Source organism: Oncorhynchus keta, chromosome 22 (assembly GCF_023373465.1).
Source record: "Oncorhynchus keta strain PuntledgeMale-10-30-2019 chromosome 22, Oket_V2, whole genome shotgun sequence".
NCBI classification, from domain to species: Eukaryota; Metazoa; Chordata; class Actinopteri; order Salmoniformes; family Salmonidae; genus Oncorhynchus; species Oncorhynchus keta.
Genome location: NC_068442.1, coordinates 23,595,916 through 23,616,787, shown reverse-complemented (window position 1 = coordinate 23,616,787; position 20,872 = coordinate 23,595,916). Strand labels below are relative to the sequence as shown.

Here is a 20,872-nt window from a genome sequence, read left to right as displayed (position 1 = left end):
AGTTTTGCTTCTGGCCCTTGTCACATTAGACCAGGCCTTTTTTGCATAACTGGTCTGGGCTATTCAGAGAAGTGTCTGTGTATTTTGAATCCTGTTCAGAGGCAGTGTACTGCTTCTATGAGAGCGTTGAATTATCCAAGTCATAATTGTGTTAATTGCTGAAACTTTCATTGACTGACGAGCACAAAACCACTGCTTTTCACTTGGTAACAGTAGCTTAGTAAGAAGGTAGCTTTTATGACGGAAAGATATTTTGTAAGTTACTAAACATTTTTCTCGTCAAATGGCGCCTCTCTGTGCATCTCCCTTTCTCTGTCAGGTAAATGTGTGAAGATCCAGAGGAAGCAGGGCCTGTCGTCAGGCATGGACAGCAGCAGCAACAAGCACTCCCCTAACAACAAGAAGAGCGGGGCCCCCAACCCAGTAGCCCTCAGGCCCCTGAGAGACCGCATCATCCACGTCCTGGCCTTAAAGCCCTACAGGAAGCCTGAGCTGCTGTTGTGGCTGGAGAGGGAGAGGGCCACTCCCAAGGACAAGACTGACCTGGGAGCAGTACTGGATGAGGTGAGACCTGTAGAACGCAACACGGCACAACACTAAAACTGTACTCAGATACTAGGCTGCAGATGTACATGCATATGTACATGGTAGGTGCTGGTTTCACTAAGTGGAGATATAACTCAATAATGCACAACTTTTGCATATTGTATTCCAATTGTAATGCATTTGGAATGAATAAACAATCTATTTTGTAAATGAAACATTTAAAACATCACAGCAACTTTCACATTGAAAGAAAGGACAAGGTCTTTAAAAGTGCCTCTGAGATTCAGCTGCATCTATAAGCAATTCTAAATCCCTCCAGGGATTCCAAATGGAAACACTGTAGAGTAGCCGCTCTGTCTCCCTCGCTCGCTCTCTACATCCACTCAGAATCTAATGCTAATGGCTCCTTTTACAACCAAATGTTGAGCAGCTAAGTGATCTCAGTTGGTATATTTGAGGCGTACTTCCTGTTCTGGGTATGTTTGGGAGTCCCAGTGCAGTCATACAAGGAGCGACTGTGTCGCTGCTGCTACTGCCTCTACTGGTAGCTGTAATTAGAGCTGTGCTTTAATTATGTCTGGAGGAGAAGACAGTGTTTCCACCGGGGAGGGTGGGGTGTCTCCAGCCAGGCCAGTACTACTCTGACAAATGGATGTTGTCGGTCACAGAGGCTCTCTGGGTAGATTAGATTTGGTACTGTTTTTGTGACTAACTTGGCACTAACTTGGTACAGTGCTAGTGTAATTGCTGTGTTTGCTATCAATTACTTTAATGGTGAACAATGTATTATTATACTGACAGCCTGCCAGTTGAGCCTGTCTTTTAACTGGGGTCAAAAGTGTATTTTAATGCTACAGGGACAGAGGATTCAAATGTGTTTGTCATTGATTTGCAGGTTGCTAAACTGAACCACAAAGACCACAGCTTTACTCTGAAGGATGAGTTCTACAGGCACGTCCAAAAGGATTGGCCCGGTTACCTGGAGGAAGAGAAGCCGCTCATCCATAGGCTCCTGGCCAGGTGGGTGTGGCTTGTACTTCTACTCACCTGTCTTCTCTACCATTACACTCTCCTTCACATTTTCACCACTGAATATTTAAATATGTACCTGTATCAACATGTCGGTGTCATGGCGGAGAGTCCCCGAGTCTGTAGTTTATCTTAATTTAACCTTTAAGCGTCAGTAATTGGATGATTACCTCTTCTCAGTAGCAGGGTGCTCTGATGCTTTTTGACAACGTGCTGCCGTTGAGACTACTGGATTACTGTGGCAGGCCGCTGTGATCATGGTGAAAGGAGAGACTCTAAATGACTATTTCTCTACACAGATGAATTTCTTAATGGGCACATCAAAGCGGGGAGAGAAATATTCTCTGCTTGGTGTTGTCAAATAGCATTAATGTAGAGGAAGGTAGCCTGGCTGAGCTGTTCAGAATGAGAGTGGACGTCATCCCACGTTAAGTACGTGTCCTATCCTGCCACTGGTCAGTTAGGGGGTGGGTTTCATAAGCTTTTTGGATGGACCTCCTGCCTGCTTATTGTTTCCATTCTGTTTACACTACTCAGATGTTCTAAAGAGAGCTCTGAATAGAAGTGAACATGTTGTTTTGCTGCATGTACAGAGTAAGGTTGATGTGGCTCATCAGTGTATGACCGTTTAAAAAAACAACAACAATTGTTTTCGATATCAGAGCCTTTCCTTATAGTTTATCCCAGAAAGCAACCATATTGCTGGAAGCCTAGTCTGTCAGAGGGTCTCATGTCTGGAATGTCCTGAAAGCCAGTGGTGCTTCCAGGAGATTCCATTGATCATGTAGTTGAAAAGGTCATGTGGCTGCTGTGGGAGGTATGATGGAACTCTGATTCCAGTGAGGTTTCTGTGAGGAAGGAGCTGGAGGAAGCAGATTGCCAGTGGAGAGAGGAGTGTTTGGCCTAACAGAGCCTGCATCTGGCACCATTGTTCTCCTCACTGAAGTGACTGGACACCGCTCTGTCTTAGTGCCTGCCTCTTGCAGATGTAATCTGTGTTCTGTAACCTAGAAACACTACAAACAGCCTAACATTTTGAAACATGCTGAAAAATGTGTCAGTTTCACCCTGAGGTCAAGTGTAGATAATGGGAGTGTAACATCTGTCTGACAATGTGGTCTATTTGTTCTAATGCAATATTCATGTGAACAGCTGCGTCAAGGTGGACTTTGCAGTACCAACCGGTTCAACCTGTTTTGTGTTGTGTTTTCCTCTGTTAACATGGCGCCACCTCGCTCACTTCTCTGTAAACCATGCAATTGCAATTGGAGTTTGAACCATTATTTACTTAAGTGATAATGTCAGAGGAGCCAGTGTTTGGAGGAGATACTGGCACGGGTGTTAGGCCCGAGAAAAAGTTGAGGTCCGGCAAACCGTGCTAATATATCCTCCAAACACTGGCTTCGAGGGCATACTCACGTTTATACAACCAGTTACCAACATATTCAAATAATGATTTACATATTTTCATATAACATGTTTTCCACAAGATATAGTCCCGACACACACCTAGGGTTGCTACCCAAGCAGCGTTCTATCGGTTTGGTTGCCAGACTCATTCAGTCGTTATGTTCTGTATCTATGGACGCGACCCAGTCGTTCGTTCTAAATGTTCAACTGCCATCCTGACTGCCAACATTCTTATCCCTTGCTTGCTAGCGAGCTAATTTACAGCCACGTCAAACACTAGTGCAGCCAGAATAACAACGAAGTAGCTGCATTTGCGTTTGTTTAAGCTGTTTTCTAGTGACATTGTTATGGATGTACTCAAATAAATGAGCTAATGATGCCCGATTTCGCCTGCCGTAGGAAATGTGCTCTCTCGTTAGCACACTGTTGTTCAGAGGAGCTAGCTAACACAATCACTTCAAACTGAAACTGGAAAGACGGCAAACTAGCTGCACTTTGTTTAATTTTTCATGTTTTCTATTGATAATTTGTATGGATATATACAAAGAACAATGCTGATTTTGACGGGATGAGAACAGCTGCCTGCCTGTCTGTCTCATCCCGACTCCCGACACGTTTAACATTACTATGGGACAGTTGAAGATTGAATTTGAATATAGAAACAATGTTGCAAATATCGGCGGCTGACCGCAATGTTTATACAAATATCCGCTGTTGAAAACTAAATGTTAGTCTAAAATAAATGTGATCATGTCTAGATGCTTTTTTTTATATATAGTGGAGATAAAGTTTAACTTCCCTGCCAGGGCTGATGAGACAGTGGATTGCACAAATGGAACAGGGGAAACAGGCCTTTAAAAGTCATAGATTTAGCAGGTGGTAACTTGTGGAATTGACACCAGCTAAAATGAGTTTGCATTCCGGATTAGACCTACACGTTATATAAAAAATAATAAATCTGTCAAAAAAATGAGTTAAGCTTGGGTTATCTGCTCTAACATAAACGGAATAGCAAAGTAAAAATGTCTTCCCCTTTTCAATGTTGCAGGAAACTGCAGCCACTGAGCAGCAGTAGCCAGTTGAAGAGTTTCCAGTCAAACCATTCATTCCACAAAACCCCTGCGGATTCTCCGTCACAACTCAGCCCGGTCAAGACTCCCTCTGTGGTAAATACTCTCCTACCTAACTCTAAAATACTTCTTACATCCTGCCCTTACTCATTGTTTTTCTTAAAAGCTTGAGATTAATAAGAAATAAGAGAATGCACAGATTAATTTCAGGGGTTAAATAATTTATGTTTGAATAGTGTTATGCCTTTTGACTGCAGAATAAGCTTGAGTAAAGGAGAAATGAGAGGAAAGTTGCTTGGTTTGGTAGCATCTGCTTTTTATTCATTGGAGTGCTGGAGGCAGTTCAGTCACTGACATTTTCAGGAGCCAGTTAGGATGTTTTAATGTAGAGGAGCCATTCCTTTCAAATGTAGGGTAAGTTGGTCTTCGCTAAGTAGTATTACAGGTAAAACCTCTTCTTTACCCTTCTCATAGAAACGCCCCGTGCCCTCCGACCTATCTGATTATCAGACCCCCAAGAAGCAAAGACTATTAGACCATAGTTTATCTCTGCAGTCTCCTTCCAATGGACAGCTTGGTACCTTTGGAGCCCGTAGCTCATCTGGTCCAGGCAACACCAGTGTACAGACCAAAACAGAGTTTGAGAGAACCAACAATCACGTCCAGGGAAGCCCTAATGGTCTCTACACAAGGCAAAAATTGGGTTGCTCCTCCAGTATTCCCAAGCTGGAGAGGACAGAGCCAGGCCTAGCAGTACCAAGCCCCAAGGCTCCACAGACTGAGCCCTCCATCTGCACTGATCAGCAGCTAGCCAATGGCCAGCACAAAAAGAAGAAGTCCAAGAAGCACAAAGACAAGGACAGGGAGCGCTTAAAACAGGACTGGATAGAGAACAGTCCCGACCTGAAACAGAACCAGGAAAACATCACTGGTAAGACAGGCACCATCTCTTTCCCAATGTAATTTTCAACTAAATGATATCATTTTGAGGCCTTGTTGACTATAATGATAGCAGAAACAGAACATGTTGATAATGATACAGTAATGACATCAAAGGATATATTTACAGCATCACTGGTCTATGACCGCATTGAAATCAGAAGTTGAATCATTTACAATAACCATCTAATCAGTGTATTTGAGCCAACAAGATTACAGGAAAGACTGCCCAGTATTTGTATACATATGAATAAACACTCTCCGTATACATAAACACTGTCCTTAAAACTTTCCATTTGCAAAGTAGTAAAAACCCAGTCAAAATGTCTGTTTTCCTAACCCATATTTATTACAGTAGTAAAAAAAACGACCTGCTCCAGAAAAGTATTTTGAAACTTCAAAGGGATCGGTCCCCAATAGTTTAGGTGACATATCTAGATATACGGCTCACAGTGAATTGCTGTAGGTTTTAAACAGAGTGGCCGACAAATCAATGACCTGAAGAGAATTTCCAGTGGAAAGGGAGCTGTGTATGTAGCTTCCGCTAGCAACCCCCATCCCTTTCCCTGGCTAGTGTGTAAATGATTCTGTGGAACAGCTGGGTGACCCACGGTCCATCGAGTCAGCAGGCTGCTCTGACTCCCAATCTGGGGCGCTTCTGGCGTCACTGCCTGCCTTGTAGCAGGTCTCTTATCCGTAGTAGTGATAAACGACTCCATCAGCCTTGGTATGATATGAGTTTTATCACGTTTGCATTGGCAGATTACATTAACTTTTTTTTCTCTCTACTTGTTTTTATCTCCAGACAATGAGGGGGCTAAAACACCTGTCACTCGTACATCACCGGAGGAGCTGCCTGACTTTTTAATGTAAGTTTAAACACACTGCTTCATTCACAAGTTCTCCAGAATCACCCTGGGTTGCTGAGTTGTACTTCTAGGTTGATAAGTTATGTGAAACCCATTCATTTTGTAAACATGGTACAAGTGAAACCAGTATGTGGTCTCACGTCTCAGTCTCAGGTTCTGTTTCTGCCATCTGTTGCTCCAATGTTTCTGTTTAATGGTATTACTACTTTAGTCACTTTTGTTGTGAAAGGAAAGTGATTTGTTCCAAAAGGTCTGGATTTTGCTTGAAAACATTCACATAAATAGTGGAATATTTTGGAGGTTTTAAATGGTCTGTCAAACGTGCATTAATAGCGCAGCTTCACTCAGAATGACTTAGATGAGGCGCAAGCGCGTACCAATAGAACGCATGGGGTGTGAGTAGCTATATGTTTATATGTTGAAACCAGACAAAGTTTAAATCAAGCCTCTAAAATCGATAAATTAACATATCCTCAAGCAACTGGGTGAGCAATCAGTGATGTACAAAAGCGACCCAATCAGTTGGTAAAGTGGTGCGGTGACACGAGTCCATAAGCCATGGCTTCCCCGGAGGAAAAGATAAGGAGCAACTTGGAGATGCAGATGCGTGTAATGAACAGTTAAAGGATATCTAGGAAAACATGGCTAAAATGCTCTCAATGCACAACAAAACAAACTGCTACAATCTGTTATTACAAAATGAGATTAGCTCAAAAAGACAATAGATGCTGTGGTGTCAGTCACACACTAACAAGGCGCGAACATGAACGGTCAAGACAACAAAACAAGCCTTTTGGAAACCAAGTTGCAGAATTCAGAAGATGAATTGGATGAAAAAACAAGTATTTTGTCCTCACTGGAAGATGAGGAAAAAGGAGACCTTTCCAGCCAAGTGGTCAAACTGGTATCAGAGGAACTGGATGTGAATCTATCACCAGAAGACAGAAGAACGCTAAATACCAAATCATTGTAATCTACAACTTGTCAACTAGGATGAGAGAGACGAAGGAATAAATTTCGACCAGACACTGGAGAAAAGGGGGATCAAGTCTCAGCTCTGCTTCCCGGCAGTGCTGTGGGTATCGAAGGGAACGCAAAGGATGGAATTCATAAGCGCCGGTGAATCCCTAGTCAAGCTACAAGAAACCTTCCCAGTTGAAGAGGACAAAGTAGGAAAAAACAATGAGCACACTAGGCTACATACGGTGATGCCGAACACCAGCTTATCTTAAGTTGAGACAATATCCTTTCCCCTCCCCCAATACAACCTATACTTTCTCCAAGTAATTGTTTTCCTCTATGAAGTAACGACAGAAGTAGCCAATGCCAATGGGCTACATGGACACTGACAAGACAAGTCAAAAGGGAAAGTGTGTGTAAAGTGAAGGATGGTGAATAGGTGTGTGAGGGATGGATGGTGAGTGTGGGAAAAGTGAGGGATGGTGAGTAGGTGTGTGAGGGATGGTGAATAGGTGTGTGTGGGAAAAGTGAGGGATGGTGAATAGGTGTGTGTGGGAAAAGTGAGGGATGGTGAGTAGGTGTGTGAGGGATGGTGAATAGGTGTGTGTGGGAAAAGTGAGGGATGGTGAGTAGGTGTGTGAGGGATGGTGAGTAGGTGTGTGAGGGATGGTGAATAGGTGTGTGTGGGAATGGTGAGTAGGTGTGAGGGATGGTGAGTAGGTGTGTGAGGGATGGTGAGGGATGGTGTGTGAGGGATGGTGAGTAGGTGTGTGAGGGATGGTGTGTGAGGGATGGTGAGTAGGTGTGTGAGGGATGGTGAGTAGGTGTGAGGGATGGTGAGTAGGTGTGTGAGGGATGGTGAGTAGGTGTGTGAGGGATGGTGAGTAGGTGTGTGAGGGATGGTGAGTAGATGTGTGAGGGATGGTGAGTAGGTGTGTGAGGGATGGTGAGTAGGTGTGTGAGGGATGGTGAGTAGGTGTGTGAGGGATGGTGAGTAGGTGTGTGAGGGATGGTGAGTAGGTGTGTGAGGGATGGTGAGTAGGTGTGTGAGGGATGGTGAGTAGGTGTGTGAGGGATGGTGAGTAGGTGTGTGAGGGATGGTGAGTAGGTGTGTGAGGGATGGTGAGTAGGTGTGTGAGGGATGGTGAGTAGGTGTGTGGTGAGGGTGTGTGATGGTGAGTAGGTGTGTGAGGGATGGTGAGTAGGTGTGAGGGATGGTGAGTAGGTGTGTGAGGGATGGTGAGTAGGTGTGTGAGGGATGGTGAGTAGGTGAGTATGGTGAGTGTGTGTGAGGGATGGTGAGTAGGTGTGTGAGGGATGGTGAGTAGGTGTGTGAGGGATGGTGAGTAGGTGTGTGAGGGATGGTGAATAGGTGTGTGAGGGAAGAGTGAGGGATGGTGAGTAGGTGTGTGAGGGATGGTGAGTAGGTGTGTGAGGGATGGTGAGTAGGTGTGTGAGGGATGGTGAGTAGGTGTGTGAGGGATGGTGAGTAGGTGTGTGAGGGATGGTGAGTAGGTGTGTGAGGGATGGTGAGTAGGTGTGTGAGGGATGGTGAGTAGGTGTGTGAGGGATGGTGAGTAGGTGTGTGAGGGATGGTGAGTAGGTGTGTGAGGGATGGTGAGTAGGTATGGGAGAGAATGGGTGTGTGGATACAGGATGGATGTTGTTTGGGAAATAATGAGAATGGATGAGTAAGTGGATGGGTGTAAGTGTGTCTGAGCAGTAGGAAGGGTGGGAAAAGTTAGGAGGTTGGTACAAGTTTGGCTTGGATGTCCAAGGGTGGGAGATAGGGAGGGACAAGCTTAGCTTGGGTGGGGTAAGGGGGGGGGGGACTGGGAGGGAGAGTTGGAGAGGAATGGGCTTGGGAGAGAGTCGGAAGGATTTAACTATATTACAATGTAATTGGATTTTTTTGTGTCGAGTTGTTGTTATTATTATTATAGCTAAGATTCAATGGTGGCTATTGGTGAGAATGGAGAGGGGCTCTATCCGAGGAATTGGGACGAGGTGACTGGGAGGGCATCAGACAGACAGTTTTGTGTGGGGCCTCCACTCATCTCACTTCAGTCTCTTGGTGGACTCACTCTCCCCAAGTAGAGCCCCATCATCCACTATACTTTAATTGAATTTCCAAGGCAATACAAACTGACCACAATACTTAAGTGGTTGTCTTTCTCCAATATATAAATTACATCATCCACAGGCTTTTGTTACATTAGGAGATGAGTTGGAGCTTAAAATCCCTAAAAATAACACCTTTTCTTTGTTTTTTGTGTATTCTCTGTTAAATGTCTGCTCAGCCCACATGGCCACACAATCTACACTGTATTTGTAATGTATATAATGACTATGTATTCATATTATGACTCTCCCATTCCATGGAATGCCCACCACCCTCATATGTCGTGTCTGCTAAAATGTCATATCTAGTTCTTCAATGATCGACAGAACAGACAAGGTTAACTTTGATTTTATACAAGTAAAGACCAACCAAATCCAACTTATTACATGGAATGTGCACAGGCTCCATAATTTTTTTTAAAGAAAAAGCATATGGTTCTTGAACACTTAAAGAGATTGTCAGCAGATGTGGTTTTCCTGCAAGAGTTTTAAAAAGAGTTCTATGAGAAATTGAATATTTAAAGAGGAGCTTGGTTGGAGAGGCCTATGCTGCCATCTACTGTAGCAATCAAATCATTTATTTATAAAGCCCATTTTACATGACCAGATGTCACAGTGCTTATTTTTGTACTTTTACACCTTTTTTCTCCCCCATTTTTTTGTGATATCCAATTGGTAGTTAGTCTTGTCCCATCGCTGCAACTCTCGTACGGACTCGGGAGAGGCGAAGGTCGAGAGCCATGCTTCCTCCGAAACACAACGCCGCCATGCTGCACTGCTTCTTGACACACTGCTCACTTAACCCGGAAGCCAGTCCCACCAATGTGTCGGAGAAAACACTGTACAGCTGGTGACCGAAGCTAGCGCACCGGCCCACCACAAGGAGTCGCTAGAGCACGATGGTACAAGGACAGCCCAGCTGGCCAAACCCTCCCCTAACCCGGACGACACTGGGCCAATTGTGCTCCGCCTCATGGGTCTCCCAGTTGTGGCCAGTTGCGACACAGCCCAGGACCGAACCCGGATCTGTAGTGATGCCTCAGTGTCTTAGACCACTGCGCCACTTGGGAGGCCCAGAAATCACTATTAAAAAAAAAGCCCATTCAAAATAAACTTCTTGTAAAGATGAAAATTAAATGTCTGAACTTAAGCAGCGATGTGACATCTTACTTTTGTGGAGAGCCAACAACTACAGGTTAAACATAAATAAAGCATATTAACTAATGGCAAATAAGCTTGGTTAACATCTCGCAGCCCTCACAAAAAGAATACATGCCAAACCAGTTACAATTTTAAAAGATGAAAAATACAAATGCGTTATTTAGAATCAACGCGATTAATGACCATTTTAAAATCATCTATGAAAATCTATATATATCAAAATTAAACAACTTTTGGACTGATCCTACAGCCTTAGACTCAACAACCCTGAAGCATTTATCAGTAGACAAAAAATAATCACTAAAAACAAAGATCAGCCAAAATGAAAAATGGAGAAAAGCATCAGGAATGGATAACTTTCCCATAGAATTCTATTTAAAATGTTGGGACAAAGTAACGGCCTATATATATATATATATATATATATATATATATATATATATTTATTTATTTATTTATTTATTTATTTATTTATTTATTTATTTATTTATTTATTTATTTATTTATTTATTTATTTATTTATTTATTTATTTATTTATTTATTTATTTATTTATTTATTTATTTTAATTCTTAAATAAAAGGTTAACTAGGTAAGTCAGTTAAGAACATTATTATTTTACAATGACGGCCTACACCGGCCAAACCCTCCCCTGACCCGGACGATGCTGGGCCAAATGTGCGCCACCCTATTTACACAAATGACAGCACACGTCACTCAATTCAGTGCTTTCTAGAATTTCCATTACAGAATTCAGATGCAATTCTAGTCTGTCCAATGTAGATTATTAAATTATTAAATGCATGTAACTTAAGTTTCATATCACGAAATTTCAATTTGAAATATTTTGGACATCAGGGCAATCTTGAGGTAATCTGATTTGAGTCACACACAACTACACACACAAAGTATGTGGACACCCCTTCAAATGATTGGATTCTGCTATTTCAGCCACACTTGTTCCTCAAAGGTGTATAAAATCGAACACACAGCCATGCAATCTCCATAGACAAACATTGGCAGTAGAATTGTCTTACTGAAGGGTCAGTGACTTTTAACGTGCCGTCATAGGATGCCACATTTTCAACAAGTCAGTTTGTCAAATTTCTGCCCTGTTAGAGCTTCCCCGGTCAACTGTAAGTGCAGTGAAAACGTCAAGGAGCAACGACGGCTCAGCCACAAAGTTGTAGGCCGCACAAACTCACAGAATGGGACCGCCGAGGTCTGTAGTGCATAAAAATTGTCTGTCCTCGGTTGCAACACTCACTATAGAGTTGTTATGGCCGAGCAGCCGCACAGAACCGTATGATCACCATGCACAATGCCAAGCATCGGCTGGAGTGGTGTAAAGCTCACCACCATTGGACTCTGGAGCAGTTGAAACGCGTTCGCTGGAGAGAAGAATCACGCTTCATCATCTGGCAGTCTGACGGACGAATCTGGGTTTGGTGGATACCAGGAGAACGGTACCTGCCCCAATGCATAGTGCCAACTGTAAAGTTTGGTGAAGGAGGAATAATGGTATGTGGCTGATTTTCATGGCTCGAGCTAGGCCCCTTAGTTCCAGTGAAGTGAAATCTTAACGCTACAGCATACAATGATATTCTAGACATTTCTGTGCTTCCAATTTTGTGGGAAGGCCCTTTCCTGTTTCAGCAAGACAGTGCCCCCATGCACAAAGCGAGGTCCATAGTCTTATACAAGAGACAACATTTACAAATCCTACAGCACAAAGGCAGAGTCATGTCTTAATAGACAAACATTGTGTAAAACTAACAATGACTCAATAATCCATGCCTTCTGGGAATGCTATGAAGTCTAAAAGTTATGGGCGGAGCTAGAAAGTTGTCTGTCAGAAGTATTACAATGCAAATGTACTTTTAATCCATCTGTCTGCATATTTCAATACATGCATCTGAGTGAGTAGTGAGATACCCAATGTGTTGGACGATACTTTTCTTGTCAATCATCTTGAAAAAAACGTATACTTAAACCGGAAATCAACCAATCCTCCACCTTTAACACAATGGAAAGGTCAAATGTTGAAAGTGTGTGGGTGATGGAGAGAATCAAAGTGATGCAGTTTGAGGCCATGTGTCAGAGTCATTCGAGCGCTGGGGGGTCTGATGTCATTGCCGTTTGTGTGCACCTGTATGCTGTTGTTTTTTATTTTTATGTTTTGTGTTATCTAGGAGCGGCAGGTAGCCTAGCAGTTAAGAGCGTTGGGCCAGCAATCGAAAATTTACTAGGCATCGATGTCCCCGTGAGAAAGGCACTTAACCCTAATTGTTCCAGGGTTGCCATCTATAATGGCAGAGCCCTGGCCGTGACCCCACTCTCTGAGGGTATCTCAAGGGGAGTGGGATATGCAAAAAACAAATGTCCAATTCACACGTGTATAATACACACTTGTACGTGAAATGGGACAGATGTAAGCACCTAGTTATTAGTATCTGTCTTACATTTCTAAATCTCTATGAAATCATTGGGGAGTCATAGGCCATCACTCTGCTCATCTGCAGTGCCACCTTCTGGAAAGAACAATGAATGTTTCTATTTCCACGTTGGTTGTTGAAATGACAGCTCACAAGATGTTGGTCTCTCTTTCCAGAAAGTACAACACCATCACAGCCTCAGAACAGCGACAACAGTACAAGCAGGATTTCTGTGCAGAGTACGATGAGTATAGGGCCCTGCACGACCAGATCGGTACCATCACTGAGATGTTTGTTCAGCTGGGTTCCAAGATAAACACTCTGTCCCCCGGTACACAGGAATACAAGGTATGAGCAAGGAACGGACATCACTTCCACTCACACAATACAAAACACTTCTGGTTAAACAGTTGAAGACCTGGTTTGATGTACTTTAAAGGACTTACTAAATGTCTTCTATTTTTCCAACCTTACAGCTCATGGAGGAGCAAATACTGCAGAAATACAGAAAGTATAAGAAAGTAAGTAACGCATGAGCAGGAAATATAATTGAATTATTGTATAGCCGGTCATGTCTACTGTAGCCTGTATGAATATCACAAATAACTTGAACTTATACCAGTGATATTAATCTTATTAGGATCAGATCATCTTTTCCCATATACTCTTCACCCCTCTGCCTTGACCATGTCACTGTAATGCCAGCTCTCTGACACCCCTCTGCCTTGACCATGTCACCGTAATGCCAGCTCTCTGACACCCCTCTGCCTTGACCATGTCACCGTAATGCCAGCTCTCTGACACCCATCTGCCTTGACCATGTCACCGTAATGCCAGCTCTCTGACACCCCTCTGCCTTGACCATGTCACCGTAATGCCAGCTCTCTGACACCCCTCTGCCTTGACCATGTCACCGTAATGCCAGCTCTCTGACACCCCTCTGCCTTGACCATGTCACCGTAATGCCAGCTCTCTGACACCCATCTGCCTTGACCATGTCACCGTAATGCCAGCTCTCTGACACCCCTCTGCCTTGACCATGTCACCGTAATGCCAGCTCTCTGACACCCATCTGCCTTGACCATGTCACCGTAATGCCAGCTCTCTGACACCCATCTGCCTTGACCATGTCACCGTAATGCCAGCTCTCTGACACCCATCTGCCTTGACCATGTCACCGTAATGACCACCCCTCTGCCTTGACCATGTCACCGTAATGCCAGCTCTGACACCCCTGACACCCTCTCTGCCTTGACCATGTCACCGTAATGCCAGCTCTCTGACACCCCTCTGCCTTGACCATGTCACCGTAATGCCAGCTCTCTGACACCCATCTGCCTTGACCATGTCACCGTAATGCCAGCTCTCTGACACCCATCTGCCTTGACCATGTCACCGTAATGCCAGCTCTCTGACACCCATCTGCCTTGACCATGTCACCGTAATGCCAGCTCTCTGACACCCCTCTGCCTTGACCATGTCACCGTAATGCCAGCTCTCTGACACCCCTCTGCCTTGACCATGTCACCGTAATGCCAGCTCTCTGACACCCATCTGCCTTGACCATGTCACCGTAATGCCAGCTCTCTGACACCCCTCTGCCTTGACCATGTCACCCCAGCTCTGCCCCCTCTGCCTTGACCATGTCACCGTAATGCCAGCTCTCTGACACCCATCTGCCTTGACCATGTCACCGTAATGCCAGCTCTCTGACACCCCTCTGCCTTGACCATGTCACCGTAATGCCAGCTCTCTGACACCCCTCTGCCTTGACCATGTCACCGTAATGCCAGCTCTCTGACACCCCTCTGCCTTGACTTTACAGAAGTTCCCTGGTTACCGGGAAGAGAAGAAGCGATGCGAGTATCTGCATCAGAAACTTTCTCACATCAAAGGTCTGATCCTGGACTATGACCGTACCCAGGCCCCTTCATAGTGACTGGCCTGCACCCTCCTGCCACAGGGTGTTACTGTATCAATGGACCAAAAGACTCCCCATGGACCAAAAGACTGCCCAGCCAAGCCTGGGTCCTGGAGTGACCTGGAATCGCATATGAATCACACATTCACTTCACTCCTCCCAGTGTTGGTGGGAGAGAGGAGCGATGTTCTCTTATATGAAGTGGGCCAAGACCAGCAACTTGTGAGCAAATGAAACCCTTTAATGTTTTTGTTGTTGAGGGCGAGGGTTGTAATGACTGGAATTTGTTGTGGTGTATAAATCATAAGATGACACAATTTAAGCCAAATTCCTTTTTCTACCCATAATGCAAAATGTACATGAACTCTCCTGCCCAAATGCTTTTATCGTTTAGTCTATTATCATGACTACACACAAAGGCATATTGGTTTGATGGTACAATCATAAGGACAGATAAGAACAAATGCTCTTCATACCCAGTCTTCTATCAATGCTATATTTAAGTACCCAGTACAATTTGTTGTTTGCTATTTCACTGAATGTATAGATGTAAAATAATTATATAAAGTCTTCATTCCTATAGAGAGGGTTGTATTCACTGGATTAAGATTAGGGAAAACTGGAAGATATTTTATGTTCTGTGGAAATATCTTAGACGTGACTTCTAGGCCATATCCCTGCCATTGTTGATGTCCCAGGCAGAATACAAAATGTAGACTATCTAAAAAAGGAGGTAGACTATGTATGCTGAACAGGAGCTATAGAGGAAGAATATTGTAACTGTAAAAAGGTAGGCGTGGCCTAAACATCAGCATTTCAGGTATTGATACATCGTTTTTTTTTTTAACAATACAAAATTACAAAGAAAAATACTGTACATGGTTTGACAATTAGCTAAGTAATTAACAAAAAAACTTGTTTGGTAAATGCTCCAATTGGTCACAATCTAAAGTACACTTGAACTTGTTGTTCATTTCAATCAGTATTAGTAATGCTCTTCCATTGTGGAATACATTATTTGCATAGACGTTTTCTACTTTTCACATGATAAACCGAAAACATCTACAACTATTGATAGTGTTAATCACTAGGACCTTTGAAACGTATCTCATTCTATAACCATACTGTTTGTTACGTTACAGAAACATTTCACAAATGTTTTAAAGCGCTGTAGAGAAATACTGCCTCATAGGCCATATCCCTGCCATTGGTGATGTCCCAGGCAAAATACAAAATGTAGACCATCTAAAAAAGAAGGTAGACTATGTATGCTGAGCCGCTGAACAGCAGATATTAAGAGGAGTATTGTAAAAAGGTAGGAGTGGCCTAAACATAATGTTCTGTGGAAATATCTTAGACATCTATGAACATGAACTTAACTGTTTGAGATGATAATTGATCTTTGTTAAAGTTAATGATACAGTGCATGTCATTAATCGGACATGCCAGTCAAACATCCTATACATCTGCCTCTAACCCAAACATCACATTCAGTCTGTGGTTCCTGTTGGCAGTACTTATGGCTTTCTGCTTCATCAAATATGGGCAAGGGGAATTGCCCCCTGAAATGTGTAGGATAGAGGAAAGTGCCATCATAGTCATACAGTAAACTCCCATATTTCTGTTTTAAAACACTATATCGTTACTGAAAGAACACTATTCTGAATAAGAAGAGCAATCAAGCACAATTAATAGAACATTTGTCAAGATTGTTGTGGCATTCTATTACCTACTTATCCTTTTAGGATAAATGGTTTTCATTGTTTGAGCCAGTATGCTCTGACCTTTGATGGTAATAAAGTTCATACAATATTAACAAATCTTTTATTACCTCGATCAATAGTCCATTACATTTGTGAGACTGGGTGGAGTACCAGAGCATTTAACAGTACTTCCTGAAGCCCTTTTTATAAGCTTCTGCTTGTGAATGCACTCTCAGTCCAGCAAGAAACATAGGGTTGCGTCCATGCAGTGATTAAATGCAATGCCTTAAAGCTGCTTGTGTCTGCTGATTCCAACCAGATTCAGGGCCTCCTAAATAAGATTGTCCATACTGTTGTTCAAAGATGAGATCTCACAGATCTATTTTCTGATGTGTGTGAACTTCTTCACTCTTGCTGTCGACACTGCTTTGTAGGACAATACTGTGCTAACCGGTGGCATTTCATTGTGTTGCTGTAGCAGTTCACTAGGTTTCACCTCTACAAACAATATAGATTGCCAAGATAGGACAGTTTTATTTTCCGTTTGAAACGGTGAATGTTCCATTCCAACATATGGATGTGTTGGAGTAAATGCCTTTCAACAAACTGGACCACATTAACTTAGCCTCTCTGGATGTATCATCACCCTGGGATTTCATACAGTTCGTTATCTGTGGCTTGTAGAGAGCTATATTACTTACATGCATACATGATTGCAGTACCAGTCAAAAGTTTGGACACACCTACTCATTCAGGGTTTGTCTTTATTTTTTACTATAGTCTACATTGTAGAATAGTGAATACATCAAAACCTATGAAATAACACATGGAATCATGTAATAACCCCAAAAAAGGTTAAACAAATAAAAATATATTTGAGATCCTTCAAAGTAACCACCCTTTGCCTTGATGACAGATTTGCACAGTCTTGGCATTCTCTCAACCAACTGCATGAAGTAGTCACCTGGAATGCATTTCAGTTAACAGGTGTGCCTTGTTAAAACATAATTTGTGGAATTTCTTTCCTTCTTAATGTGTTTGAGCCAATCAGTTGTGTTGTGACAAGTTAGGGGTGGTATACAGAAGATAGCCCTATTTGGTAAAATACCAAGTCCATATTATGGCAAGAACAGCTCAAATAAGCAAAGAGAAATGACAATCCAACATTACTTTAAGACATGAAGGTCAGTCAATTCAGAAAATGTCTTCAAGTGCAGTCGCAAAAACCATCAAGCACTATGATGAGACTGGCTCTCATGAGGACTGCGACAGGCAAGGAAGACCCAGAGTTACTTCTGCTACAGAGGATAAGTTCATTAATTACCAGCCTCAGACACTGCAGCCCAAATAAATGCTTCATAGTAACAAATACATCTCAACATCAACTGTTCAGAGTAGACTGTGTGAATCAGGCCTTCATGATCGATTGCTGCAAAGAAACCACTATTAAAGGACACCAAGGAAGTGTGGGGGTGCTTTGCTGGTGACACTGTCAGTGATTTATTTAGAATTCAAGGCACACTTAACCAGAATGGCTACCACTACTACATAATTCTGCATTGAATAGCCATCCCATCTGGTTTGTGCTTAGTAGGACTATCATTTGTTTTTCAACAGGACAATGACCCAACACACCTCCAGACTGTGTAAGGGCTATTTAGCCAAGGAGGGTGATGGAGTGCTGCATCAGATGTCCTGGCCTCCACAATCACCCAACCTCAACCCTATTGAGATGGTTTGGGATGAGTTGGACCGCAGAGTGAAGGAAAAGCAGCCAACAAGTGCTCAGCATAAGTGGGAAATGCTTCCAATACTTTTTGAAAAGCATTCCAGGTGAAGCTGTTCGAGAGAATGCCAAGAGTGTGCAAAGCTGTCAAGGCGAACGGTGGCTACTTTGAAGAATCTAAAATATATTTTGATTTGTTTAACACGATTCCATATGTGTTATTTCATAGTTTTGATGTCTTCAATATTATTCTACAATGTAGAAAATAGTAAAAAATAAAAATCCTTGAATGAGCAGCTGTCTAAACTTTTAACTGGTACTGTGTGTGTTATATATATATTTCAGATACAGTGACTACTCTTAAAAGCAGTATTGAAGTCGATGTGACTGGCTGTGTACACAATCTTGCTACTTAATTGCTGTCTTAAGATGGGTGTAAATGGGAAGATAAAGTTCATTTTTGCCTTAACATACCCATCACACATTTCCATGTCTCTGATATGAATTTTCTATACTTTTTATCTGCACATACACGTTTCAGGATCATGTATTTTAGTTCACTTATTTTTAGGTTTAAGGAAATTCTGAATTTAAGTTCATGGATGTTTTCAATATTACGTTATGTCAGAGCATTTTTTTGTGTTAGAATACAATGTATATATGTATTCCTTCTGTACCATGTGAGTCCTTAGTCTTACTAACATCGATGAGTCACAGCTCGCTGTGTAGTCACCTGGGTCACATCAGCCAGGTTAATGAGTCAACATTACAGAGTGATTGAAATGTTAAAGGCAATGTTCCAACGTTAGTGCAGACTGTAGTTATGGTAATCGCTGCATATGTCGTCTCTATTAAAAATGACCTTTACATTTCTGTCATGCAGCCTATAATGCTTCAGCGTTAGATTGAATAGAGCCCCTCATCCTTTTTGTGTTTGTCATAGGTTAATTTCTGTTAATTTCCCTCATCCATATGAGTGGTCTGTGGATCTTTTTGATAATCATGAATAGAGTAGAAAATATTATTGTGATTGTGTTAAGGGCCTTTTCTCATCCAGTACAATTCTGCACCACTGTCACAAACCACCTGGTTCAAGAGCTATGTATAAGTGTCTATGTGAAAGGTCTGTCAGAAGTGCTTGACTCGACCAGATTCATCACTGACATGTAAATGTCAGAGTTCTTCTGTCACAGTTTGGTTTAGTTTTTAATGTTGAATTCTAAATGTCCTAAATGAAATGTATGCTACTGTGGTATTCTGGAAAGCACATGATCAGATATGAGACCAGCATATATACCACTGTCTCTGTGTCCAGTATTGGACTGAGCAATAGAGGCTGGTCATCTGAATAAGTGCTAATTGTGATATATGCAGGAGTTAGCTAGGTGCCTTCTAATAGGAAACTCTGAGTCACATTGATGTTTACATAATGTTCTTCTCTTTCATAATTGATATTATTGCATAACATGCAGTTGAAATCAAATGTATGCACTCAAATTATTGGTCCCCAAATTGTATTTTTCATGTGTAGGCATACAGCTTCGCGGCGAAAGGTCCTTTAAAAACTGTTATGACACCCACAATGTGCTCTTGAAATTTCATCTGAATACTGCTTACAAATCAAACTCTTAAGATTATTTTAAGGTAATTGTTTTGCTTTTGCTGGTGCGTTTACTTTGTTGATATTGGTCAATTAAACGTCTCAAAAGAAATGTGAAATGAAATCTCGTCCAGTATGTCACTGCAGTCTACCTATGAGAACATTTGTGTAACTATTTATTGCTTTTAATGTTTTCTTTTTTTGGTTCCTCCTTTGCACACTTTTCTCAGTCTATAAGGCAGACGAGAAGCCTCTCCTTGGAAAAAGGGAAATGGAATATATATTTTTGCAATTTTCAGTGGGAGGGGATGCTTTATCACCTCCTGTTCCTACAACATGTATTGTCTCTAAAAACAAAGAATAAAGCTTTTCATCAAGAATTGAGTTAAAATTATTCTTTAAGGTGGCGACATTGCAGCACGTTTATTGGAATTCCTTGCATCACAAACTGATATTATCGGCAGCCTACATCTTAAATGTTGACTGTACATCACACAATTCTCTACTTTAGCCAAAATGTCAATTATAAACTCAGCAAAAAAAGAAACGTCCATTTTTCAGGACCCGGTCTTTCAAAGATAATTAGTAAAAATCCAAATAACTTCACAGATCTTCACTGTAAAGGGTTGAAACACTGTTTCCAATGATTGTTCAATGAACCATAAACAATTAATGAACATGCACCTGTGGAATGGTCGTTAAGACACTAACAGCTTACAGACGGTTGGCAATTAAGGTCACCGTTATGAAAGCTCAGGACACTAAAGAGGCCTTTCTACTGACTCTGAAAATCACCAAAAGAAAGATGCCCAGGGTCCATGCTCATATGCGTGAACGTGCCTTAGGCATGCTGCAAGGAGGCATGAGGACTGCAGATGTAGCAAGGGCAATAAATTGCAATGTCTGTACTGTGAGACGCCTAAGACTGCGCTACAGGGAGACAGGATGGACAGCTGATCGTCCTCACAGTAGCAGACCACGTGTAACAACACCTGCACAGGATTGGAACTTCACACCTGCAGGACAGATACAGGATGGCAACAACTGCCCGAGTTACACCAGGAACGCACAATCGCTCCATGCTCAGATTGTCTGCAATAGGCTGAGAGAGGCTGGACTGAGGGCTTGTAGGTCTGTTGTAAAGCAGGTCCTCACCAGACATCACCGGCAACAACGTCGCCTGTGGGCACAAACCCACCGTCGCTGGACCAGACAGGACTGGCAAAAAAGTGCTCTTCACTGACGAGTCGCGATTTACTCTCACCAGGGGTGATGGTCGGATTCGCGTTTATCGTCGAAGGAATGAGCGTTACACCGAGGCCTGTACTCTGGAGCGGGATCGATTTTGAAGGTGGAGGGTCACAGCATTATTGGACTGAGCTT

The 20,872-nt window shown here is 42.5% G+C and overlaps 1 protein-coding gene across 3 annotated transcripts in view; it reads left to right on the top strand.

Moving 5' to 3' along the window:
• The window catches only part of LOC118401191 (RNA polymerase II elongation factor ELL2-like), a 54,480-nt gene extending 34,611 nt beyond the window's left edge, over nucleotides 1-19,869 (top strand). For 2 of the 3 annotated variants that reach the window (XM_035798493.2, XM_035798492.2), the window contains 8 exons: nucleotides 320-564; nucleotides 1,442-1,566; nucleotides 4,034-4,151; nucleotides 4,530-4,986; nucleotides 5,800-5,863; nucleotides 12,716-12,887; nucleotides 13,016-13,060; nucleotides 14,365-19,869. In XM_035798493.2, coding sequence (XP_035654386.1) covers nucleotides 320-564; nucleotides 1,442-1,566; nucleotides 4,034-4,151; nucleotides 4,530-4,986; nucleotides 5,800-5,863; nucleotides 12,716-12,887; nucleotides 13,016-13,060; nucleotides 14,365-14,475 — 1,337 coding nt within the window. In that variant the 3' untranslated portion in view covers nucleotides 14,476-19,869. The remainder of the gene's footprint in view (nucleotides 1-319; nucleotides 565-1,441; nucleotides 1,567-4,033; nucleotides 4,152-4,529; nucleotides 4,987-5,799; nucleotides 5,864-12,715; nucleotides 12,888-13,015; nucleotides 13,061-14,364) is intronic. The other variant, XR_004829193.2, reaches the window with a different exon arrangement.
• Nucleotides 19,870-20,872: the final 1,003 nt, after the last annotated feature.